The following is a 26,588-nucleotide window of genomic DNA, read 5'->3' as shown; positions in this document are numbered from 1 at the left end:
GTGAAAAGCACAACCTGTTAGAAGTGATAAACTTCTGGGGAAAAATGGTGTTTGTGCATGGCACTTACGTTTCTCAGTTGTTAGACTGATGCACCTAAGTGTCTTTTTGAACTGTTGGGGACAAAAATATGCCAATAGGCAAAAGCCATAACCTTTGGAAAAGTGACTTCTGGTCAAAAGCACAACCTGTTAGTAGTCATAATCTATTTGGGGGGGAAATGGTGTTCGTGCACTTAGGTTTCTCAGCTGTTAGACTGATGTACCCAGGGATCTTTTCGAACTGTTGGGAACAAAAATATGCCAAAAAATACAAAACTGCATTCGTGCTTGGCACTTAGGTTTCTCAGCTGTTAGAATGGTGCACCCAGGGATCTTTTCGAACTGTTGGGGAGAAAAAAAAAATGCCAACGGTCAAAAGCACGAGCTGTTAAAAGAGTCATGACCTTTTTGGGGAGAAATGGCGTTCGTGCATGGCACTTAGGTTTCTCAGCTGTTAGACTGGTGTGCTTATAAAATTTTATGTGTGTGTGTGTGTGTGTATATATATATATATATATATATATATACACACACACACACACACACACACACACTAGAGTCTCACTTATCCAAGCCTCGCTTGTCCAAGCCTCTGGATAATCCAAGCCATTTTTGTAGTCAATGTTTTCAATATATCGTGATATTTTGGTGCTAAATTCGTAAATCCAGTAATTACAACATAACATTACTGCGTATTGAACTACTTTTTCTGTCAAATTTGTTGTCTAACATGAAGTTTTGGTGCTTAATTTGTAAAATCATAACCTAATTTGATGTTTAATAGGCTTTTCCTTGATCAGTCCTTATAATCCAAGATATTCGCTTATCCAAGCTTCTGCCGGCCCGTTTAGCTTGGATTAGTGAGACTCTACTGTATATCATACACAATTCTCAAACGTTGGTACTTTCGGTAAAAAGCATAACCTGTTAAAGTCATAAATGGCGTTCGTGCATGGCACTTGGGTTTCTCAGTTGTTAGACTGATGTACCCAGGTATCTTTTTAAACTGTTGGGGACACAAATACGCCAAAGGAACACAAAACACATACATGTACGTACACACACACACACACTGCATTAATCCCACAGAGGAGAAGTCTTAGATGTCCTTGTGAATGTGAAATTTGTGTGGCAGGCGGGACCTGCTGACTTTATTCCGACCTCGTTTGTGTATAATTTTTATATCTGTGTATATATCGAAGGCCTTCACGACCGGAATCGCCAGGTTTGGCTGCAAGTTTCCCAGGCTGCTTGGCGATGTTCCAGCATCATTCTCTCCTGACGTTTTGCCCACATCTACAACAGGCATCCTCAGAGGCTGTGATGTCTGCTGGAAACGAGGCAAGTGGGGTTTATATATACAGTAGAGTCTCACTTATCCAACACTCGTATCCAACGTTCTGGATTTGTAGTCAATGTTTTCAAAACATGATATTTTGGTGCTAAATTCGTAAATACAGTAATTACTACATATCATTACTGCGTATTGAACTACTTTTTCTGTCAAATTTGTTGTATAACATGATGTTTTGGTGCTTAATTTGTAAAGTCATAACCTAATTTGATGTTTAATAGGCTTTTCCTTAATCCCTCCTTATTATCCAACATATTCGCTTATCCAATGTTGTGGCGTCCTGTTTATGTTGGATAAGTGAGACTCTACTGTATGTGTATCAAGTCCGAAGGTTGCCATTGGGCTGCCTTGATGGTCACGCAACGGCCTTGCAGCTTCAAGGCCTGGCTGCTGGAGTGGCCCAGACGCTCAAGACGGGCACGATCAATTGCGAGTGTCCGGTTCCAAGTGGACCAAGGCCTGGGCCAACGTGGGTTGAGTTTTGGACTCGGACTCCCACAACGTGGGTTTGCAGATGATCCCTTGGTTGACTCAAGTGTCCGGTTCCAAGTGGACCAAGGCCTGGGCCAACTTCGGCCTTCCCTCCAGTTGTTTTGGACTCTTGAAGGACGGAGGCACCTCCACTTGTTGTGCCCAGGACTCCCAAAAAAAGACGGTCCCGAGAGCCTTGGTTGTCGCGTCTGCACACATTCCGGCTCGCTGTCCTCGTTGGCACAGACGCGACAACGCGCAGCACGGCGCAGGTGGGGAGCGGCGCCTGCCAAGGCCAATGGCGAGCGCAGCGGCGGTCTCTCTGGGCTCCTGGCACCGGCAAGGCTTTGCCCGGCGGCACAGCGGCGTCTGGGCTCGTTTGTGTCTCCGCCAACCCTCCGAGGAGCTAATTATGTCGCCGCTAATGAGGCGCAGGTGCTAATTCTTCCGAGTGTTTAATGAGCCTCTTCCAAGGTGGCTGCCTGGCAACAAGGACGGACGAAGAAAGGCAGTGGAGACGGGATGGATGGAGTGAGGCTGTCGGAATGAGTATGAAGAGGCTGCTCAGGGGTCTCCAGAGGGGTCTCCAGAGGGGTCTCCAGGAGGAAGTCCGTGGCACACGCGTGGCCTTGTTTGCAGGCTTCCAAAGCTCCACTCAAGTTACGGTTTCATTCGAGCCGAGATGAAATGAAGTAAGACCTTGTCGAGCTTCCTTGATGGTCGCCTCCACCGCCTCTGTGACTTGTCATCAGGAGGAAAGAAGGAGGCCGGGAATTGCAAATCGGGTTGACAAGGAAGGAGGGAAGTCCCATCAGGCACTCGCCTCGTCCGCAAGGCAAATCCACGTGATGGGAGATGAAGTCTTCTTGGAACGGGACATTTGAGTCCGCCAAGGGATCATCTCCATACACACATTATGGGAGTCGGAGTCCAAAACATCTGGAAGGAAGTCCCAAGTTGGACCATGTCTTTGTCCTCTTGGAACGGGACACTTGAGTCAAGCAAGGGCTCATCTCCATACCCACGTTATGGGAGTCTGAGTCCAAAACTCCAAGAAAGAGGGCTGAAGTTGGCCCATGCCTTGGTCCTCTTGGAACGGGACACTTGAGTCAATCAAGGGATCATCTCCATACCCAAGTTATGGGAGTCCGAGTCCAAAACATCTGGAGGGAGGTCCCAAATTGGACCATGTCTTTGTCTTCTTGGAACGGGACATTTGAGTCAATCAAGGGATCATCTGCATACCCAAGTTGTGGGAGTCACAGTCCAAAACACTAGAGAGAGGGCCCAAGTTGGACCACGTCTTTGTCTTCTGGGAACTGGACATTTGGGTCCATCAAGGGATCATCTCCATACACACATTATGGGAGTCAGAGTCCAAAATACTTGGAGTGAGGGCTGAAGTTGGACCATGTCTTTGACATCCATCTTAGAACGGGACACATGAGTCAACCAAGGGATCATCAGCATGTCCACGTTATGGGAGTCGCAGTCCAAAACGTCTGGAAGGAAGTCCCAAGTTGGACCTTGTCTTTGTCCTCTTGGAACGGGACACTAGACCAGTGATGGGCAACCTTTTGCGCTTGGTGTGTCAAAATTCACCAAAAAACTGAGCATGACTTGGGTGGTGTGTCACTTCGAGAAAAAACCCCATAATTTCACAATATATATAGTTTAAATAACAAAAATATATAATTGTAATATATAACTGTATTTAATAAATCATTATTTCCATGTACAACAATCTATGGTACCTCTTGCAATTTCCACACTGATTTCTCTCTCTTGTAGTTTCAATGTAGTCATGAATAAGAAGTAATATAATAATAGAATAATAATAGAATGATTATATATATATACAGTAGAGTCTCACTAATCCAAGCTAAACGGGCCAGCAGAAGCTTGGATAAGCGAATATCTTGGATAATAAGGACGGATCAAGGAAAAGCCTATTAAACATCAAATTAGGTTATGATTTTACAAATTAAGCACCAAAACATGTTATACAACAAATTGGACAGAAAAAGTAGTTCAATACACAGTAATGTTATGTTGTAATTACTGTATTTACGAATTTAGCACCAAAATATCACGATATATTGGAAACATTGACTACAAAAATGGCTTGGATTATCCAGAGGCTTGGATAAGCGAGGCTTGGATTAGTGAGACTTTACTGTATATACACACACATACAGTAGAGTCTCACTTATCCAACACTCGCTTATCCAACGTTCTGCCAGCCTGTTTATGTTGGATAAGCGAGACTCTACTGTATATATATAAATGTAATGTGCATGAATCCCATGGAGTAAACAACAAAACCACTGGACCAAATCCCACCAAATTTGGCCACAAAAGACATTAGTCATCCAATCAATCTGCGTGTGGCAGCGTGTCAGCAAAAATGGCTAGGCGTGTCAATGCTGACACGCGTGTCATAGGTTGGCCATCACTGGTCTAGACAGTCAAGGGATCATCAGCATAACCACGTTATGGGAGTTGGAGTCCAAAACACTCACCTGCGCAGGTGCAACCCTTTTGGGAGGCAAAGACGAATTCCCACAGAGAGACGCCTGAGGAAAATAGCTAAATAAATCTTTTAATATTTTTTTCTAATTGCAAATGTACATAAATTGCACGGCCACATATTTATTATCCCCCCCCCCATCTCGACACCGACAAGTTTCTCTGTACATTATTACATTGGTTTTGTTTCCAAAATGAGGCCGAGGGCGACTCAGCTTCGCATTATTATCATCATCGTATCACTACGAGGATTTGAAATGTTAAATTACAAAAGAATTCGGGGTTTTTTTTGCTTGGTTTTCCTTTATAAGAGGGTATAAAAAACACGCATTTCGTTTTCCAAACCGCCGTTAACGGGAACAAAGCGAATATACAGAAAGAGAGAGGGAGGTATATATATTATGTATATATATATATTTAGATCTATGTAAGACACAGTGCTGCAACTGAGCGGGAAACAGACCCATATCGGGGGGCATGGAGTCGAGACCCCACCGGGGACCAAACGTGGACACAACGTCGCTTGCTTTGCCCGGGAAAAGAGGAAAACGTCCGTCCGTCGGGCATTCGCCTTTCTCTTCCGGACCCGCTTTTATTGTCTCGCAAGGAAAAAGAGAGTTGCTCCGGCTCTTGAAATCGGGACGGTGCCTAGAAAGCGATGCCGGAATTCCGGAGTCATTCGGAAGAAAACAACGCCGAAATTCCAGAGTAATTCAGAGTCATTCGGAGGAAAGCGATTCCGGAATTCCGGGGTGATTCAGAGGTTTTCGGAAGAAAACAATGCCAAAATTCCAGAGTGATTCGGAGGTGTTCGGAGGAAAGCGATGCCGAAATTCCGGAGTGATTCGGAGGCGTTCGGAGGAAAGCGATGCCGAAATTCCGGAGTGATTCGGAGGCGTTCGGAAGGAGCAACAAGAGAGAGAGGAACTCTGCAGAGGAGAGCGAGAACTGGACAGCAACATCCGTCGGCTTCTCTTTTGGACAGTTCTAATTCGGACACGCTTCGTCGGACCGACTTGTGCTGTTTGGCCTGGAACCGGAAGAGCAGCAGCTTTCGTCCAAGTCGGACGGGACCGGAGCCGGAGCAGCCCTTGGGTCAGAAACGGAACTCTCAAAGCCCGTTGGGAATCTAGAACGTTTCACCTGGAACCTGACTAATTACTAATACTAATACGGGGACCGCTTTCGTACCCGTTTCTGGGAATGAGATATAGTAGATGGAGACTGAGGTCTTTGTCTCTAGGACCGCATCCGACACGTATGTCCCTCCCTTTGGCATGCCACACGTCCTTTTGTCAATGGCTCAGAGCAGCAGGTTTTGGAACGTGGTGCCCGGAGGCCTGGCTTCCCCTTCGCGACACCCGGGTCAGAGGGAAACGGAGCAACGGCGTCGTCCGCATGGCTTTTGTTGTTATTCCTAATGTCTTTGAAGGCCTCCTCTCTGTCTCTCCTGTGGAATTTGGCAGAAAAGGCCACTTCGGAAGCACCGGGGTGTTCCTTGCAGCGCTTGGGTGGCACCGAGGTCCCGTTTCCTCCCAGCACGGGTTGCGAGTCGGAAATGGCACGTTAAAACTATCATACATTCAATGGCATGACTTGAGTTCACGGTGTTCTGTGTGTCATCTCCGCAGACGATTTGGACGAGGTCTCGGAAATGGCCCGGGACCCAGTTGCACCCAAGGATGTCTCAGGGCAAGGCCGGTTTCTGTCGGGAGAGGAAGTGGGCCGTTCACATCTGCCTGCGCATGTCTCTACACAGCCTCAGTGACATGAGATCTGTTTGTGTTGATGTGGCAAACGGCGTACATGGTGTCACTGGGGCTCGTTCCACATCAGCCCTACTGTGGGTCTCTGGGTCAGGGCTGGGGACTCTCCCCCCGTTCTTTTTCCCCAACAGCCTGTTAAGGGAGCTGCCTGGAATCGGGTCTTTAGTGGAGAGGAGAAACCACGTCAGCGACGTTCTGGCCGCCCTGCTTTGGTTCTGTTCTTCTCAGGGTGGCATTTCCGGGCGGAAAGAAAGGCCGGTGTTCGCATGCCCAGGCTCCACGTTTCCGCTTTGTGAGACTCCTGCGACCTCTCCCTTGGCACCAAAACACGTGTCCAGAACATTCAAGTCCTAGGAGCACACGGTTCGTAGTTTTAGGGTCAAACCCACATGTCCACGGAGGGGAGGGGAACATTTGTTCTTGCACACATTTGGGGCGCAAAAGGTAACCGCCACACTACACACACATCATAAAACTTCGTAACCAGGCGTCCCGGTTTCCTTCCACGGCCAGGCTCTCTAAGTCAGGCGCCTACTTGCCCCCTTCCCCTGCCCCTCGCCATCCGCCCGCAAGCCTTAATATTGTGTCTGGGAGGGTTAGTAGCGCTGCCGGGCCCTTTACTATCCGGGAACTCAGGGTGTCGGCGCCGGGCGGCGGTTAGTCCTTGCTGGTTAGTCCCTTCGGGGTGGCCACCTTCCCACTGCCCTGACCAGAGGATAGGACTCCAGAAAGCGGACTGCGTTTTGGTTTTGGACTGTTTTTATTCCTAACGCATACTGTGAAAGAAAAGAGACAGGCGTTACCGATCTTCGCGCGTCCTTCCGGGCAGAACAACGATCGCGTCGCTCCCCGTCCTCTCTCCTCCTCCTAGTTTAGCAGCATTTTCCCCCAAAACAACCAACGGCTTAGGGCCGGGGTCTGTGCCAGGGTCACGCCATTCCCTCCCCAAACCGTTTGGACACACTGTTTGGGGCAGAAAAGTACAGGACAAGGGGCGCAAGACAATACGGACTGGTTTTCCACCTGTGCGATCCTTGCACGGCCGTCACTACCTACCCTGCCCCCCACTCTTGGCCCGGCTTTACCGACACTGAGGCCGGCAGCCCTTTCCAAGCAAAGCTGGACACATGTGGCCTCGTCCAAGCCAACACAGGCTCGTGCCGCCTGCTTATAGTTAGGCCAGGCTTTGGATACATGTGCCTACTTCCATGTGGATACGTGTGCCTATTTCTTCCTCCAAGAAGAAAGGAAGCTCATGGCAAGCAGCGAGATGGGACGGACAGCGGGCATCTCAATGTCAGATGATATGGCTCCGCTTCTGACCCCAACATGGTGGGAATCTTGAGTGGCAGGTATCTATCATCCCTGTAACCCCCTCCCTTATCTTGACGATTTGCTCCTCGCAGCACCTCCTCAGGACAGTCAGTGCATTGGTGACGTGGAGGAGCTTGGCCCAGACGGTTCGCCAGGCCTAGGAATCGAATGCTTTCCCCCCTAAAGGCAAGGACAGTGGCGACTTTCCCCCCTCCGTTGTCTTTGGGGAAACCCAGTGGGCCTGGGACCTACGGCGGAGAGAGGATGGACTCCAGAGCGAGGGACGATGCCACAGTGAGCTTGAACCGAGTCTGAGAGAAGCCCCAAAGTGGCCGGGAAACAGGGCTGCGCATCAGCGCCGGACCCGGGCACCGATGAGGAGCCTGCCCACCAGCTGTCTCCCTTTTTATTCTCTTTCTTCTGCCCGTCTCTCGGCCCCCCGAAGCAGCAGCAAAGGGTGGGAGTCCCTTGAAACAGGAGGCAAGAAACTTTTGGTGCGTTGGCCGGGAAGCGAACCTGGGCCAAAAAATTCCGCAACGACACAAGCCTTCTTCGCTCTTCCGCATGGGATCTGCTTCTGGTCGTCGGCGGGAGTCAAGCCCAGCACAACCGTCGGCAAAGTCTCCCTGCGCCACTTTGCGTTTCCGGCCACGCGAGACGTCTTTGGTGATGAAGAGGATGGAGGGGTGGGTGCACATCTTCCTGGCACATCTGGGGAGGACGGGGGGCGGTGGAGGGGGCACCGGACCCTTCCGTCTGCTCCCTCTCTCTTTCCTTTCTCTCTCTCTCTCTCTCTCTCTCGCAATCCCTCTCTCATTCTCTCCGACAGCAGGTTAGCAGTTGCTGCTGTTCCGGAACTCGCCGTTCTCCGTGATCTGCAACTTGGTCGGGTTTGTGGGGGAGATCCCGTTACGGGTCTGGGTGCTGTACCTCTCTTTCAGCTGCGTCAAGGCGCTCATGAGGCGGGCGTTGGCGGCGTCCAGGGTGGCGATGCGCTTTTCCTGCGGAAGGAAAGAGAGAGAAGCCACGGGTCAAGGCTCAGGCTACCCACCCATGTGCCATGGCACCGGGAAGGGCTCTCTCTGGGGCCGTGCTCTCGCCCCTCACCTGGGCATCGATGATCTTCTGCTTGGAGTCCACGGCCGCCTGCATCTCCGCGTGGTCTTTCTTCAGCTCCTCCTCCACCGACATCAACCTGAAGGGGAAACCGGGCCGTATTGTGAAGTTTGGGTTTGCTTTTTGCTGTTCTGCTGGCCAACTTTGATTTCCCTCTGGGTGTTTCGGACGTCAACCCTCACCATTCCTCACAGGCCAATTCCTGAAAGGTCTAACAACTGAGTAACCTGTGCGCCATTACACGAATGCTTAAGAAGATCACTTAAGCGGCCGAGGGGGGAAAGGCTGCGAGGAATGGTGGGAGTTGACGTCCGAAAAACACCCGGAGGGAAGGCCGAAGTTGGCCCATGCCTGCTCTATGGGGACCCTGGACATCTATGGGGTCTATGGGTCGTCATAGGAACATTGGGAAGGACGTACATGACACAGTATAGATCCTCTAGGTAAACAGGATATACGCGATAATATAGAATAGTGTACATGACACAATATATATCCTCTAGGTCAGGGGTCCCCAAACTAAGGCCCGGGGGCCAGATGCGGCCCATCGAAGCCATTTATCCGGCCCCCACGGCACAAGGGGGTTGGGCTAAATGACCCAAGGGTCTCTTCTTCTCTTACAACCATTATTATTATTAATAATAATAATAATAATAATAATAATAAGGATGGGTGGCCATCTGTCAGGGGTGCTTTGCATCTGCTTTTGGTGCACAGAAGCAGAAGGGGGCTGGACTCAATGGCCCCAAGGGGTCTCTTACAACCCTATTTATTATTATTATTATTATTGCTCGGTGGCCAACTATAGTCTGGCCCTCCAACGGTCTGAAGGATTGTGAACCGGCACCCTGTTTAAAAAGTTTGGGGACCCCTGCTCTAGGTAAATATGATATGCACAATTATATATATATATATATATATATATATATATATATGTAAAATTGTGCATATCATTATTTACCTAGCGGATATATATAGTGTCATGTATGCTATTATATATTATCGCGCATATCATATTTACCTAGAGGACATATATTGTGTCATGTACGCTATTATATATTATTGATTATATTTCACTATATTGCCTCTGTGTCTGTCTCTGTCTCGGTTCTATGTGTATATGGGCATTGAATGTTTGCCCTGTATGTATATAATGTGATCCGCCCCGAGTCCCCTTCGGGGTGAGAAAGAAGGGCGGAATATAAATACTGCAAATAAATATATATTTATGCACAATAATATATATTATTATAATATAATTATAATATAATTATAATATATAATTATATTATTATTATAATATAATTATAATATAATTATAATATATAATTATATATATTATTGTGCATATCCTAGAGGATATATATTGTGTCATGTATGCTATTATATATTATTGTGCATATCATATTTACCTAGAGGATATATATTGTGTCATGTACGCTATTATGTATTATTGATTATGTCATATTTCACTATATTGCCTCTGTGTCTGTCTCTGTCTCGGTTCTATGTGTATACGGGCATTGAATGTTTGCCCTGTATGTATATAATGTGATCCGCCCTGAGTCCCCTTCGGGGTGAGAAAGAAGGGCGGAATATAAATACTGTAAATAAATATATATTTATGCACAATAATATATATTATTATTATAATATTATTATATAATAATATATATTATTGCGCATATCATATTTACCTAGAGGATATATATTGTGTCATGTACGCTATTATATATTATTGCGCATATCATATTTACCTAGAGGATATATATTGTGTCATGTACGCTATTATATATTACTGCATATATCATATTTCACTATATTGCCTCTGCGTCTGTCTCTGTCTCGGTTCTATGTATTGAATGTTTGCCCTATATGTGTATAATGTGATCTGCCCTGAGTCTCCTTTCGGGGTGAGAAAAAAGGGCGGAATATAAATATTGTAAATAAATAAGTAAATAAATAAATAGGTGCTTTCCCCATAACGATGATTCTTCCGGAAATGCGATTTCCCTTCTCTCTCTTCTCTCCTGTGTGTAACTCGGGGACGGCACTCTATGGAGATAGATCTCTAGGGCAGGCTGGGTGAACGTGGGACGGGAGGCTGTTGGGGATGGTGGGAGTGGTCGTCCCGTGCGGACTCCAGAGCGCAGCGCTGGTGGAGCTGCTTCTGGGCCTCGTACCTGCTGATGATGCCCTTCATCTGGATCTCCTTGTCCTCCTGCTGCCGCCGCAGCCGCTCCTCGCTCTCCTCCAGCCGCGCCTGGTACTCCACCACCAGCTTCTGCGTGGCCTCCTCCTGGCACTTGTACCGCGCCTCGTACTCCTCCAGCTTCTTGTTGCAGAGCCGCAGCTTGTCCTGGAGCACCACCACGTCCTGCTGCTGCTGCTGCTGCTGCTGGGGCAAGCGGGGCAGGCGTTGGCACACACGGCCCGGCCGCCCACCCAGAGACCACCCTCCCCGGGAAGGGCCACTAAGAGCGGCCGGGGTGCTTGGCTCGGAAACAAGTCCCAACCTCCCGCTACAACGCGATCGTCCACATAGTTGCGGACTTGGCGAACGTGGTCTCCTAGAGGTGATATCGCATTCGTGTCCCGTCTTCCCATCGCGTGGCTGCAGAATTCTGGGAAACGTAGTTCAAGGCAGGGCCTTTGGGACTTTCTCCTCCTGGCCGTAATGATGTAACAAAATGGCCGACCTGTTAATGTGGGATTTGTGTATTTGAGTGTTTAAATGCAATTTGTGCCATGCTTGTATTGCAACTCATCCAGAATGTGCCATAGTGTGGAAAGAGTTAATTGCCAAGAAGCTATGATGACCTGGATGCGTGGCTGGAACTAGGGAGTATCCAGACACAACTCTGTCTGCCTAGAGTTAATGTGGGATTTGTGTATTGATAGTGTTTAAATGCAATGTGTGCCATGCTTGTATTGCAACTGATTCCGTCATACAGAATGTACCATAGTGTGGAAAAAGTTAATTGCCAAGAAGCGATGATGACCTGGATGTGTGGCTGGAACTAGGGAGTATCCAGACACAAGTGTTTGTGCCTACCAATTGCGTCAGTTCAGTTGAGTTCTGTCTGCCTAGAGTTAATGTGGGATTTGTGTACTGATAGTGTTTAAATGCAATTTGTGCCATGCGTGTATTTAAGGAAATGAGATCTAATTTGCCAAATAGTCACTGTTGAATGTTTTAATGTTGAATGTTTTTATATTGTGGAAAGATATTTTAAATTGTGAGTCGCTCGGAGCACTCTGGTGGAGAGCGACTAATTAAGAAATAAAGTGAAGTGACGTGAAGAAGTGAAGTATTGCAACTCATCCAGAATGTGCCATAGTGTGGAAAGAGTTAATGGCCAAGAAGCTATGATGACCTTGATGTGTGGCTGGAACTAGGGAGTATCCAGACACAAGTGTTTGTGCATAACGATTGCATCAGTTCAGTTGTGTTCTGTCTGCCTAGAGTTCGAGCCAAGTTCTGCTGGAGAACAGAACAGTCTTGTGTTCGTCTGCAAGTCTGTTTGTGTTGATTATTGCTGCATACAGTAAAACTTTGTAAATAGTTTTACCAACGTCTCTGTCTCTTCGTTCTGCACTCCACTGCTTCCGTCCAACTACTGCTGCGCTGCAAATACTCTGACACGACCAACTAAATTCCGCCAGGTTCCCCATCTGGCAAATTTGTTGGAAATGGCAACCTTCTCATGCCTCCACTAGTTGTTATGTAGTGTATATAGTTCAGATTATTTACTATATTGTAAATGTGCTGTACATGTGATTGTACTCAGCATGTTCAGGCTCAGGACTCCTTTTTGTATTCACTTTTGCACCAGACCTCAGTGGAGATGGATGCATGTCTGTGTTTGCTCTTCAATGAAACCAGAGCGTGCGATCAGATCTGGACTTCTTCGGGACTCAGACTCCATTCAGGGCGGGGCCTTTGGGATCCTCGGCTTCCCTAAACTACCTTCCCCAGATTTCTGCCACATGATGGGAAAGCTGAAGAGTCGGGCAACTCCGGATTCCGGACACAACGGACGGTGAACGTGGGGCATGTTCCAGCTCTGGTTGTGTAATGGATGATGGTGCGCCAGCCAAAGGGGTTGTGAAGCATGAGCGGCCCTTCCTTCCTCGCGTCCTCTCTCTCGTTCTCTCCTCCCCCCCCTCTCTCTCGGCCTCGCTCCCTCCCTCTTCCTCGTCTCTGGAGGGCGGGCGTTACCTTTTCCCCTTGGCTGAACTCGTCTTTACTCCGGGTCTTATCCCTGTGCTTGGGCTCTGGGTCACTGCTCTCCTCTTCTAAAAATTGCACGTTCATATTCAACAGCCAAGCGGCCGTGCGGTCCAGGGCATTGGGGTGCACGGGTGAAGGGGCCTACAGTGAGACACACAACCACAGCGAGAGAGAGAGAGAGAGAGAGAGAGGGAGGGGAGGGGGGGGAGAAGCGGGACACAAAAGGGGGGGAGGGGCGAGACCGGGATGGACATGAAGCGAGAGAGAGAAGAGTCCGCCCGCCCCAGGCGCCGTGCCCTTGGGCCCCTCCTCCCCAACCTGGTGCGTGAATAAATAGGCGTTCGAAGCCTGGGTCGGGGTGAGCTCCTGACTTTTAGCCCCGCTCCTGCCCACCTAGCGGTCTGAAAACAAGTGTCAGTAGATAAATAAGTGTTTGAAGCCCAGGTCAGGGTGAACTCCAGACCTTTAGCCCCGTTCCTGCCCACCTTGCGGTTCGAAAACAAGTGTCAGTAGATAAATAGGCGTTCGAAGCCTGGGTCGGGGTGAGCTCCTGACTTTTAGCCCCGCTCCTACCCACCTAGCGGTCTGAAAACAAGTGTCAGTAGATAATTGTTTGAAGCCTGGGTCAGGGTGAACTCTGGACCTTTAGCCCCGTTCCTGCCCACCTTGCGGTTCGAAAACAAGTGTCAGTAGATAAATAGGCGTTCGAAGCCTGGGTCGGGGTGAGCTCCTGACTTTTAGCCCCGCTCCTACCCACCTAGCGGTCTGAAAACAAGTGTCAGTAGATAATTAAGTGTTTGAAGCCTGGGTCAGGGTGAACTCTGGACCTTTAGCCCTGCTCCTGCCTACCTAGAGGTCCGAAAACAAGTGTCAGTAGATAAATAGGAGTTTGAAGCCCAGGTTGGAGTGAGCTCCTGACCTTTAGCCCCGCTCCTATCCACCTAGCGGTCCGAAAACAAGTGTCAGTAGATAAATAGGCGTTCGAAGCCTGGGTCGGGGTGAGCTCCTGACTTTTAGCCCCGCTCCTACCCACCTAGCGGTCTGAAAACAAGTGTCAGTAGATAATTGTTTGAAGCCTGGGTCAGGGTGAACTCTGGACCTTTAGCCCTGCTCCTGCCTACCTAGAGGTCCGAAAACAAGTGTCAGTAGATAATTGTTTGAAGCCTGGGTCAGGGTGAACTCTGGACCTTTATCCCCGTTCCTGCCCACCTAGCGGTTCGAAAACAAGTGTCAGTAGATAAATAGGCGTTCGAAGCCTGAGTCGGGGTGAGCTCCTGACCTTTAGCCCCACTCCTGCCCACCTAGCGGTCCGAAAACAATCCATGGGCACATTCGGAGGACGGCAGAGCGAGGACTAGGAGTCTCTGTGCTGCATTTCCAACCAGTGTCGACGCTGGTGAGGCCTAATTGGCTCTCAAACAGCAATTAGCACGGTTGGGAATGAACACGCTGCTTCGTTATTTGATCATGTCAGACGCTAATGGTCGGAAAGGACGCAGAGGGACATCAAAAGGGGCCGCTGCATCCCGCTGGGTCTCCCTGCTCCCCGCTTTCCGTGGTCCGGTGGGTTTTGCTGACTCGCTAAGAGAGGCCCCTTGGAAGCGGGCAAGACCCCGGCGGAGCTTGGAGGGAGCAAAGCCCAGTGCGCCTGGGTCTGGGACACAACTCACACCGGACTTCCCAACAGGCTGAGCTCGACTGCAACGACGGACTCAGCACGTTGGACGGTTCCTGCAAAATTCGGACTACCACCCCACCCTGATCCTGACCCACGTTGCCCTGTGTGATGCCCTAACACCTTGGACGATTCCTGCAAAATTCAGACTACCACCCCACCCGAGTCCTGACCCGCGTTGCCCTACACGATGCCATGACACCTTGGACGGTTCCTGCAAAATATGGACTACCACCCCACCCGGGTCCTGACCTGCATTGCCCTGCGCAATGCTCTAACACCTTGGACGATTCCTGCAAAATTCGGACTATCACCCCACTCGGTCCTGACCCGCGTTGCCCTGTGTGATGCCCTAACACCTTGGACGGTTCTTGCAAAATATGGACTATCACCCCAGCTCTAGCTGACCCCCTGGTTCCTGGTTCATGTTGCCCTGCACGATGCCCTAACTCTGGACAGATGCAAATAGAGTTGTTCTCAACCTGTGGGTGACCAGATGTTTTGGCCTTCAACAGCTGTGATTTCTGGGAGTTGTAGGCCCAGCTTGAGAACCACTGTTCTAATCACTCAAGGGATCATCAGCACACCCATGTTGTGGGAGTTGAAGTCACGAGTTGAGAACCACTGAATAGAGGAAGCAACCTCTCTCTCTATATATATAGATATAGATATCGCCGGGTAAACCTTCCAGACCCCGTGAGATGGCGCTGGACTCAGCGTGGCATGGGATGGGCAAGCGGCACATGGATGGGCAAAGCAGCAAGCCGGATGGCGTCAGAGGAGGATGGGACTGCCTGAGACGGCACTACGGGGGCGTTATTGGTGTTGGGTCCGCTCAGTGGCTGAGATTTGCTTCTCCAGGAAGCCCCGCCCCCTCTCACCCCAACGGCCGACCTCTGCCCGCCTTTCCTCCCCGCACTGACCTGCTTGTGCATGGTGCGCTGCTTCATCTCGGGACTGTCTCCCTTGGAGGAGGAGGACTGTTGCCGCAGCCGTGCCCCGCCGGCACCCGCTCCGCCGGCGAGGGGCCAGTCGGGCGAGGAGGAGGAGAGCACGCCCCCGCTGGAGGGGCGCGGGTACTGCATGGTGCTCAGCAGCGAGGGGGGGGGTCCTGCCCCGCGAGATGGGCGGCGGGGGCGGCGGGGGCGGGGGCTGGTCTATCCGCCGCTGGGGCCCGCCGCTGTTCTGCCGCGGCATGGTGGGCTGCCCGGCCTTGTCCATGGTCAGCGAGAGCTGCCGGCGGGCCAGCTCCCCCGCGCGGCGGTTGAAGTCCTCCGTGGCGGCGGCGGAGGGGTTGCCGAAGCCGTGCTTCGCGGCGGAGGCCGCCAAGTCCTCGCTGTTGCTGTGGGAGCTGAGGGAGCTGTGGCACTCGGAGCCCGAGTCGGCCAGGCCCCGGGGGGAGAGCGGCAGCCCGGCCGCCATCTGGTAGACCGGGTTCTGGAAGGAGAGCGGGGCCAGGAGCTGGGGCCGCCCGGGGGCGCTCTCGGCGCAGGGCGTGGTGGGGGTCTGCCCCGCGCGGCGCACGGTGGCCATGGCGGGCACGGCCCCCGCCTGCGTCCGCACGGCCGTGGCGCACCACATCCCCACCGGGACCGGCCCGAGCGGGGGCGGCGGGGCCTCAAGGAGCGCCTCGGCCAGGCCGGCCCCGGCGTCCAGAGCGCGATTGTCCTGCAAGTCCACCATGGACAGGCTCTTGCCGCCGTTGGCCATCGGGACTTCGGGCTCATTGGCCTCCGAGTAGCTGGAGCTCCGGGCCGGCGAGGGCTGCGGGCCGGCAGACCTTGTGACAAAAAACAAGTCCTTGTTTTCGGGGGTTGGAGACGGTAACCGTGTGAAATCTATCAGACTGTGGGGGAAACAAAAAGGCGTAAGGAGAAGAAGAAAAGGAAGAAAGGAAGGAAGAAAGAAAGAAAGGAAATAAGAGGGAGGGACGGAAGGAGGGATGCAGAGAGAGAGAGCACCAAACCCACAGGCAGCCGCTCACGTGGACACCCACAACTCCTCACAGCCTCAGGGCCCTTCCTGAAAAGTCTAACAGCTGAGTAGCCTGTGCGCCATGACACGGACACTTATGAAATGGGGAAACTTAGTCCCTCCCTCCAGGTATTATTATTATTATTATATTTTGGACTCCAGCTCCCACAACTTCTCACAGCCTCAGGGCCCTTCCTGAAAAGTCTAACAGCTGAGTAACCTGTGCGCCATGACACAGACATTTATGAAATGGGCAAGCTTAGTCCCTCCCTCCAGGTATTATTATTATTATAATATTTTGGACTCCTGCTCCCGCAACTCCTCACAGCCTCAGGGCCCTTCCTGAAAAGTCTGACAGCTGAGTAACCTGTGCGCCATGACATGGACACTTATGAAATGGGGAAACTTAGTCCCTCCCTCCAGGTATTATTATTATTGTTGTTATTATTATATTTTGGACTCCAGCTCCCGCAACTCCTCACAGCCTCAGGGCCCTTCCTGAAAAGTCTGACAGCTGAGTAACCTGTGCGCCATGACACGGACACTTATGAAATGGGCAAACTTAGTCCCTCCCTCCAGGTATTATTATTATTATTATTATTATATTTTGGACTCCAGCTCCCGCAACTCCTAACAGCCTCAGGGCCCTTCCTGAAAAATCTAACAGCTGAGTAATCTGTGCCCCATGACACGAACGCTTATGAATATCACTTGACTTCTAACAAGGTCAGGAAGGGGCCTGAGGCTGTGAGGAATGGCGGGAGTTGGGAGTCCAGAACACCTTGGAGAGAGGGCCCAAGTCTGACCATGCCTGCTATAGACAGTACTTCCCGTTGACAAACTACCTGACATAGGGGTTATGGGCCCGGGCTCAATCCTGCAAGTACGACTAGCCTATCTCATCCTGCTAATAGTACTAACAGTTTGCCATGTGAATAATATTGCAGAATACGATGTTGATTCTGTGAAGACTCAGAACCCGCCCTCCCTCCCTGTTAGGAATTGTAGGCGTTGCAGTCCAAAACACCTGGAGGGAGGGCCCAAGTTGGCCCATTCCAGTGGAATTCCTCCTCCTCCTCCCATCGCGCCGCTTTCTTTGCTTTGTGCTTCCCAGATCCTCAAGCAGAAAGCCACACAAACACCGCGCCCGCCTGATTCGCTCGCCCGCCCGCTCTTACCCAGACAAGTCGTTCTCGATCACCATCTTCTGCAGCCCCGCGGAGATGCCGCCACTGCCGGGGGCACTGGGCGTGGAGGCGCCGTGGTCGGCGGTCACCGAGACTTGCAGGCAGGAGGCCGGGTTGCTCAGGGCGGCGCTGACGTCCCTCAGGATGCGCGGCAAGGGCCCCAGCTTGGTGGCAGTGCTCTGCGGGGAAGGAAACGGAACGCTGCAAGGTTCCTCTACGCCGACGATTGGGCCATCGCTGCCCAATAAACAAATAGACAGGTGGAGATTTCCCTCCCTCCCTCCCTCCCTCTGTGGGGCAAGGCCTACCTGGTCCAGCTGAGCCACCACCTCCCAGAGCAGGGAGTGCAAGGTGGAGAGCTCCCGGCCCAGGTCGATGTAGCCCTCGAAGCCGGCCGTGTTGGAGATCGTCTCCGGGTTCGAGATCTCCAGGAGGAAGCGCTGCATGTTGGTCCACTCGTGCTCCAGGAACTGGTTCATGAAGGACATGTACTCCTCCTTGCTCCCAAACCTGTGGCGGGAAGCACGCGGGAGGGAGAGCCTTGGGTCTGGGGCCGGCCCTCGGGCACATACATGCGCGGGCTCCTGAAAAGTCTAACAGCTGAGTAACCTGTGTGCCATTATATGAACGCCTATGAAATGGGCAAACTTGGCTCCACCTCCAGGTATCTATTATATTATTATTATTATTATTATTATTATTATTATTATTATTATTATATCTTGGACTTCAACTCCCGCCATTCCTAACAGCCTCAGGGCCCTTTCCTGAAAAGTCTAACAACTGAGTCACCTGTGCGCCATTACATGAACGCCTATGAAATGGGCAAACTTGGGTCCCCCTTCCAGGTATTATTATTATTATTATTATTATTATATTTTGGACTCCAGCTCCCGCCATTCCTAACAGCCTCAGGCCCTTTCCTGAAAAGTCTAACAATTGAGTCACCTGTGCGCCATTACATGAACGCTTATGAAATGGGCAAACTTGTGTCCCCCCTCCAGGTATTTTTTATTATTATTATTATTATTATTATTATTATTATTATTATTATTATTATTATATTTTGGACTCCAGCTCCCGCCATTCCTAACAGCCTCGGGCCCTTTCCTGAAAAGTCTAACAATTGAGTCACCTGTGCGCCATTACATGAACGCTTATGAAATGGGCAAACTTGTGTCCCCGCTCCAGGTATTTTTTATTATTATTATTATTATTATTATTATTATTATTATTATTATTATTATTATATTTTGGACTTTAACTCCCACCATTCCTAACAGCCTCGGGCCCTTTCCTGAGAAGTCTAACAACTGAGTCACCTCTGCACCATTACATGAACGCTTATGAAATGGGCAAACTTGGGTCCCCCCTCCAGGTATTATTATTATTATTATTATTATTATTATAATATTTTGGACTTCAACTCCCGCCATTCTGAACAGCCTTGGGCCCTTTCTTGAAAAGTCTAACAACTGAGTCACCTGTGCGCCATGACACGAACGCTTATGAATACAACTTGTTAGGTCAGGAAGGGGCCTGAGGCTGTCGGGAATGGTGGGAGCTGGAAGTCCAAAACACCCGGAGGGCCGAAGTTTGACCATGCCTGCTGTCAATGGTACTTTAATACTGCTTGAAAAGAAATCCCTGACATAGGTTATGGGCCCAGTCCTCAATGCTGCAAGTACAACTAGCCTCAGGGCAGTTTAACAAGTGAGCAACACTGTTGAATACGATGTCGACTGCGTGGAGACGCAGAACCCACCCTCATAAATACCCGAACCCCGACACCGCTAAAGGTGTGCTGGCGAAGGTACAAGAGCCACGTGAGCTTGAGCTGAGACCGGGCGGAAAGGCGGGCACGTCCTGTCACCTCGCGAGACACGGCTGTCCGTCTCCCCGCGCTCGAGCGGACCGGGCTTAAGACGATTTGCTGGCAAGCTGTCTCCCCGCATTTGGGAGATCACACGGCGGGCGGCTTCTCTTTCTCCCTCCCCGGGGATAAGCGGCTCAGGCTTCTCGAGCAAAGCCAACAGAGAGATGTTTCCGCATCTTCCCTCCTTCCCTCCAAAACTGACAGCCGCGGCTGCTTTTCCCCCTCCCCGAACTGATCCTCTTCAGCTTCAGGGGCTTTAAAAAGAACTCCTTGCGGAGAGGGACGTGTGTCGGGAGATGCGGCGGGGCCTGGGGCGCATGGGGCCTTCCCCAACTCTGTTATTCTATTATTATTTATATTATTATTATTATTATTATTATTATTATTATTGAGCCTGGCCATCCTTTTATTTTCAGCTGTCAGCTCTAGTTTGTAGTGCGGTTTTCTTGTACTGATTCTTTGTCAAACCACAGAGCCTGGCCATTCTATTATTATTATTATTATTATTATTATTATTATTATTATTGAGCCTGGCTGGCCTATTATTATTATTATTATTATTGAGCCTGGCCATCCTTTTATTTTCAGCTGTCAGCTCTAGTTTGTAATGCGGTTTTCTTGTACTGATTCTTTGTCAAAACACAGAGCCTGGCCATTCTATTATTATTATTATTATTATTATTATTATTATTATTATTGAGCCTGGCTGGCCTATTATTATTATTATTATTGAGCCTGGCCATCCTTTTATTTTCAGCTGTCAGCTCTAGTTTGTAGTGCGGTTTTCTTGTACTGATTCTTTGTCAAACCACAGAGCCTGGCCATTCTATTATTATTATTATTATTATTATTATTATTATTATTATTATTGAGCCTGGCCATCCTTTTATTTTCAGCTGTCGGCTCTAGTTTGTAGTGCGGTTTTCTTGTACTGATTCTTTGTCAAACCACAGAGCCTGGCCATCCTATTATTATTATTATTGTTATTATTGAGCCTGGCTGGCCATCTGTGTGGGGTGCTCTAGCGGTGCTTTTCCGGCCTGGCACTGAGCCTGCCCACCCCCAGGCTTACTTGGCGAAGTTGGCCAGGTTCTGCGTGACCTTGGCGATGAGGGTGAGAGTGCGGGCGGTGCGGTCGTCGGGATACTCCTGGAGCAGGTGGAAGAGCGAGGGGGACATGATGGCCGGGCAGAGGAAGCGCAGGAAGAGCGAGGCGCTGATGAGCCGCTCGCTGATGTCCGGCCGGCCCCGGCTGCTGCACTCCTGCCGCCACGAGGCAAAGACCTCCTTCAGCTCCCGCGGGAAGACGCTGCGCGACAGAGCGAGACCCCCTTAGGAGACCCCCACTCGAGCCCATCCGCCGGCCAGCCCGGTCGCCCGGCATCCATCCCGTCTCACCAGTAGGAGTTGATGATCTTGCAGAAGGCCAGCTCGCAGCACATCTTGAGGTTGCTCTGGTGCTCCGGCAGGTCCGAGGACGAGCACTTGCCCGGGTCCACCTCGCAGTTCTCGTCCGACTCGTACAGCGCCTTGATGAACTCCCCTGCCGGACGGAGAATATTATATTATTATTGTGCTGCTTTTTCTCTTTCCAGAGACTCAAAGCAGGAAAACACAATACAATGTACAGTACAAAAGTATTATTAGTATTATATTAATATTATATTATTATTGTGCTGCTTTTTCTCTTACCAGAGACTCAAAGCAGCAAGCCACAATACAATGCACAGTACGAAGGTATTATTATTATTATACTATATTATTATTATTATTATTATTATTATTATTATTATTATTATTATTATTGTGCTGCTTTTTCTCTTTCCAGAGACTCAAAGCAGGAAAACACAATACAATGTACAGTACAAAAGTATTATTAGTATTATATTAATATTATATTATTATTGTGCTGCTTTTTCTCTTACTAGACTCAAAGCAGCAAGCCACAATACAATGCACAATACGAAGGTATTATTATTATTATATTAATATTATATTATTATTATATTATATTAATTATTGTGCTGCTTTTTCTCTTTCCAGAGACTCAAAGCAGCAAGACACAATACAACGTACAGTACAAAAGTATTATTATAATATTGATATTATATTATATTATTATTGTGCTGCTTTTTCTCTTCCCAGAGGACTCAAAGCAGCAAGCCACAATACAATGCACAGTACAAATATATTATTATTATTATAATATTAATACTATATTATTATAATATTATTATTGTGCTGCTTTTTCTCTTACCAGAGACTCAAAGCAGCAAGACACAATACAATGTACAGTACGAAGGTATCACCATCATTATATTATATTATTATATATTATATTGTGCTATTATTATTATACTATATTATTATTATTATTATTATTGTGCTGCTTTTTCTCTTACCAGAGACTCAAAGCAGCAAAACACAATACAATGCACAGTATGAAGGTATTTATTATTATTATTATATTATATTATATTATATTATTATTGTGCTGCTTTTTCTCTTACTAGAGACTCAAAGCAGCAAACCATAATAAATTGTACAGTACAAAGGTATTATTCTTATTATTTTATATTATTGTGCTGCTTTTTATTTTACCAGACTCAAAGCAGCAAACCATAATAAAATGCACAGTACAAAAGTATTATTATATTAATATATTATTATATTATATTATTATTATTGTGCTGCTTTTTCTCTTTCCAAACTCAAAGCAGCAAACCACAATGCAATGCACAGTACTAATACAGTAGAGTCTCACTTATCCAACATAAACGGGCCGGCAGAATGTTGGATAAGCGAATAAGGAGAGATTAAGTAAAAGCCTATTGAACATCAAAATAGGTTATGATTTTACAAATTAAGCACCAAAACATCATGTTATACAACAAATTTGACAGAAAAAGTAGTCCAATACGCAGTAATGGTATGTAGTAATTACTGTATTTACGAATTTAGCACCAAAATATCACGATGTATTGAAAACATTGACTACAAAAATGTGTTGGATAATCCAGAACGTTGGATAAGTGAGTGTTGGATAAGTGAGACTCTACTGTACCAGTACGAAGGTATTAGGATTATATTATTATTATTATTATTATTATTATTATTATTATTATTATTATTATTATTATATATTATTATACTATACTGTATTATCATTATTGTGCCGCTTTTTCTCTTATCATATTATTATTATTATTATTATTATTATATATTATTATACTATACTGTATTATCATTATTGTGCCGCTTTTTCTCTTATCATATTATTATTATTATTATTATTATTATTATTATTATATATTATTATACTATACTGTATTATCATTATTGTGCCGCTTTTTCTCTTATCATATTATTATTATTATTATTATTATTATTATTATTATTATTATTATTATATATTATTATACTATACTGTATTATCATTATTGTGCCGCTTTTTCTCTTATCATATTATTATTATTATTATTATTATTATTATTATTATTATATATTATTATACTATACTGTATTATCATTATTGTGCCGCTTTTTCTCTTATCATATTATTATTATTATTATTATTATTATTATTATTATTATTATTATATATTATTATACTATACTGTATTATCATTATTGTGCCGCTTTTTCTCTTATCATATTATTATTATTATTATTATTATTATTATTATTATTATTATTATTATATATTATTATACTATACTGTATTATCATTATTGTGCCGCTTTTTCTCTTATCATATTATTATTATTATTATTATTATTATTATTATTATTATTATATATTATTATACTATACTGTATTATCATTATTGTGCCGCTTTTTCTCTTATCATATTATTATTATTATTATTATTATTATTATTATTATATATTATTATACTATACTGTATTATCATTATTGTGCCGCTTTTTCTCTTATCATATTATTATTATTATTATTATTATTATTATTATATATTATTATACTATACTGTATTATCATTATTGTGCCGCTTTTTCTCTTATCATATTATTATTATTATTATTATTATTATTATTATTATTATTATTATATATTATTATACTATACTGTATTATCATTATTGTGCCGCTTTTTCTCTTATCATATTATTATTATTATTATTATTATTATTATTATTATTATTATTATTATTATTATTATTATTTTAGCATTATATCACATTATTATTTTATCATTATGTTATTATATTATTATTATTATTATTATTGTTGTTATTATTGCTATGATTGTGTCCTCACCGAGGGCGTCCTGGAGGTACTTCTGCCCGACCAGCTTGAGGTACTCCTCGATGGCCTTGGTGGCGAGCGTGTTTTCCCGGAAGAGCAGGTGCTCGTTGTCCCCGCAGCGGTCCACCTCCGACATCATCAGGTCCGTCAGGAAATCCTGCCACGAAGACATGCAAACCGTGTCTCCAAACCAGAAAAGCACTCGCACCGCACCCTCTAAAAGCAGCGCCATTAGCACCGCGAGGAGGGGGAGCACCTCTTTGTGTGCGCGCCGCCGCTTGGACCATTGATTAAAGTCGTAATTAGCTGGACGGATGGCTCTTGTAATAATATGATCAGATCGGAGGAGGGAGGGCGTTCCACTCCCAAACTGGGTTTTGCTGTGAGTTTTCTGGGCCGGAAGCAGCCAGGCTTTGACGCTGCAAGGCCATTCGATGCTCCTCAAGGAGGCCAACGGGAACATCCACACTTGCCTCCAACAGACACCCTGGACATCATTCCACAGGGATATATATATCTATATATATACACACACACACACATCCCACCCAACAAAGAATTTCCCCAGGCAGGAAGCAGCCAGGCCTTGAAGCTGCAAGGCCATTCGATGCTCATCAAGGAGGCCAGTGGGAACATCCACACCTGCCTTCAACAGAAACCCTGGACATCATTCCACAGATATATATATATATACCCCACCCAACAAAGGATCCCCGCCCAGGCAGGAAGCAGCCAGGCCTTGAAGCTGCAAGGCCATTCAATGCTCATCAAGGAGGCCAGTGGGAACATCCACATCTGCCTTCAACAGAAACCCTGGACATCATTCCACAGATATATATATATATATATATATATATATATACACACACCCCACCCAACAAAGGAATCCCCCCCCCAGGCAGGAAGCAGCCAGGCCTTGAAGCTGCAACGCTGTTCAATGCCAATCAAGGTGGCCCATGGCAACAAACAGACAAGAATTCTTTCTCTCACCCTGGACATCATTCCACGGATATATAAACAAACCCCACCCAACAGAAGATTCCCCCAGGCAGGGAGCAGCCAGGCCTTGAAGCTGCAAGGCCATTCAATGCTCATCAAGGAGGCGAATGGTAACATCCACACTTGCCTCCAACAGACACCCTGGACATCACTCCACAGATAGATAGATAGATAGATAGATAGATAGATAGATAGATAGATATACACACATACATACATACACACCCCACCCAACAAAGAATTTCCCCAGGCAGGAAGCGGCCAGGCTTTGAAGCTGCAAGTCCATTCGATGCCAATCAAGGTGGCCCAGGGCGACAAACAGACAAGAGTTCTTTCTTCCTCCCACCCTGGACACCATCCCACAGATATTTACATATACATATATATTACATTAGTAATATATTAGTATTATAATATATATAATATCATATATATTATGATATAGTACAATATAGTAATTTAATGCTTATATTGTGCTATGCTAATAATATATTGTATGTTCATTTGATTTGTAAGCCGCTCTGAGTCGCCTCCGGGGTGAAAAGGGCGGGATATAAATGTAGTAAGTAAATAAATAAATATACATATATATAAAACCCCACCCAACAAAGGATTAACCCCCCCCCCCCCCCCAGGCAAGGAGCAGCCAGGCCTTGGAGCCGCAGCGCCGTTCGATGCCAATCAAGGTGGCCCATGGCAACAAACACACAAGAATTCTTTCTCTCACCCTAGACATAATTCCACAGATATATATATAAATATATATACACACAAACCTCACCCAACAAGAGACCCCCCCCCCCCAGGCAGGGAGCAGCCAGGCCGTGGAGCTGCAAGTCCACTCGATGCCAGTCAAGGTAGGCAATGGCAACAAACAGACAGGAATTCTTTCTCTCACCCTGGACGCCATTCCACACACACACACAAACATATATATATATGTAAACAAACCCCACCCAACAAAGGATTTCCCCAGGCAGGGAGCAGCCAGGCCTTGGAGCTGCAAGGCTATTCGATGCCAGTCAAGGTAGGCAAGGGCAACAAACAGACAGGAGTTGTTTCTCTCACCCTGGACATAATTCCACAGATATATATATATACACATACATACACACACAAACCCCAGCCAACAAGGGATTCCCCCCCCCCCCCGTGCCCCAGGCAGGGAGCAGCCAGGCCTTGAAGCTGCAAGGCCATTCAATGTGAATCAAGGCAATCAATGGTAACAAACAGACAAGAGTTCTTTCTCTCACCCTGGACATAATTCCACAGAGATATATATATATATATATGTGTGTGTGTGTGTGTGTGTGTGTGTAAACAAACCCCACCCAACAAAGGATTTCCCCAGGCAGGGAGCAGCCAGGCCTTGGAGCTGCAAGGCCCTTCGATGCCAGTCAAGGTAGGCAAGGGCAACAAACAGACAGGAGTTGTTTCTCTCACCCTGGACATAATTCCACATATATATATATATACACACACACACACACACACAAACCCCAGCCAACAAGGGATCCCCCCCACGGGCCCCAGGCAGGGAGCAGCCAGGCCTTGGAGCTGCAAGGCCATTCGATGCGAATCAAGGCGATCAATAGCAACCAAGAGACAGGAATTCTTCCTCCCACCCTGGACATAATTCCACAGATATATATACAGTAGAGTCTCACTTATCCAACACTCACTTATCCAACGTTCTGGATTATCCAACGCATTTTTGTAGTCAATGTTTTCAATATATCATGATATTTTGGTGCGAAATTCGTAAATACAGTAATTACTATGTAGCATT

The 26,588-nt window shown here is 47.1% G+C and overlaps 1 protein-coding gene across 1 annotated transcript in view; it reads right to left on the bottom strand.

The window, feature by feature from the left end:
- Positions 1 to 6,900: 6,900 nt before the first annotated feature.
- The window catches only part of dab2ip (DAB2 interacting protein), a 120,115-nt gene continuing 100,427 nt past the window's right edge, over positions 6,901 to 26,588 (bottom strand). The window contains 11 exon segments of the mRNA XM_062959747.1: positions 6,901 to 8,474; positions 8,581 to 8,668; positions 10,773 to 10,987; positions 12,812 to 12,964; positions 15,422 to 15,604; positions 15,606 to 16,344; positions 17,651 to 17,838; positions 17,968 to 18,169; positions 20,608 to 20,844; positions 20,934 to 21,078; positions 23,813 to 23,957. Of these exon segments, the coding sequence (XP_062815817.1) occupies positions 8,307 to 8,474; positions 8,581 to 8,668; positions 10,773 to 10,987; positions 12,812 to 12,964; positions 15,422 to 15,604; positions 15,606 to 16,344; positions 17,651 to 17,838; positions 17,968 to 18,169; positions 20,608 to 20,844; positions 20,934 to 21,078; positions 23,813 to 23,957 (2,463 nt within the window). The 3' untranslated portion in view covers positions 6,901 to 8,306.

This window comes from Anolis carolinensis, unplaced genomic scaffold, assembly GCF_035594765.1.
Source record: "Anolis carolinensis isolate JA03-04 unplaced genomic scaffold, rAnoCar3.1.pri scaffold_7, whole genome shotgun sequence".
Lineage (NCBI taxonomy): Eukaryota > Metazoa > Chordata > Lepidosauria > Squamata > Dactyloidae > Anolis > Anolis carolinensis.
Note: the sequence above shows the minus strand (reverse complement) of the source record. Positions and strands in the feature narration are given on the sequence as shown.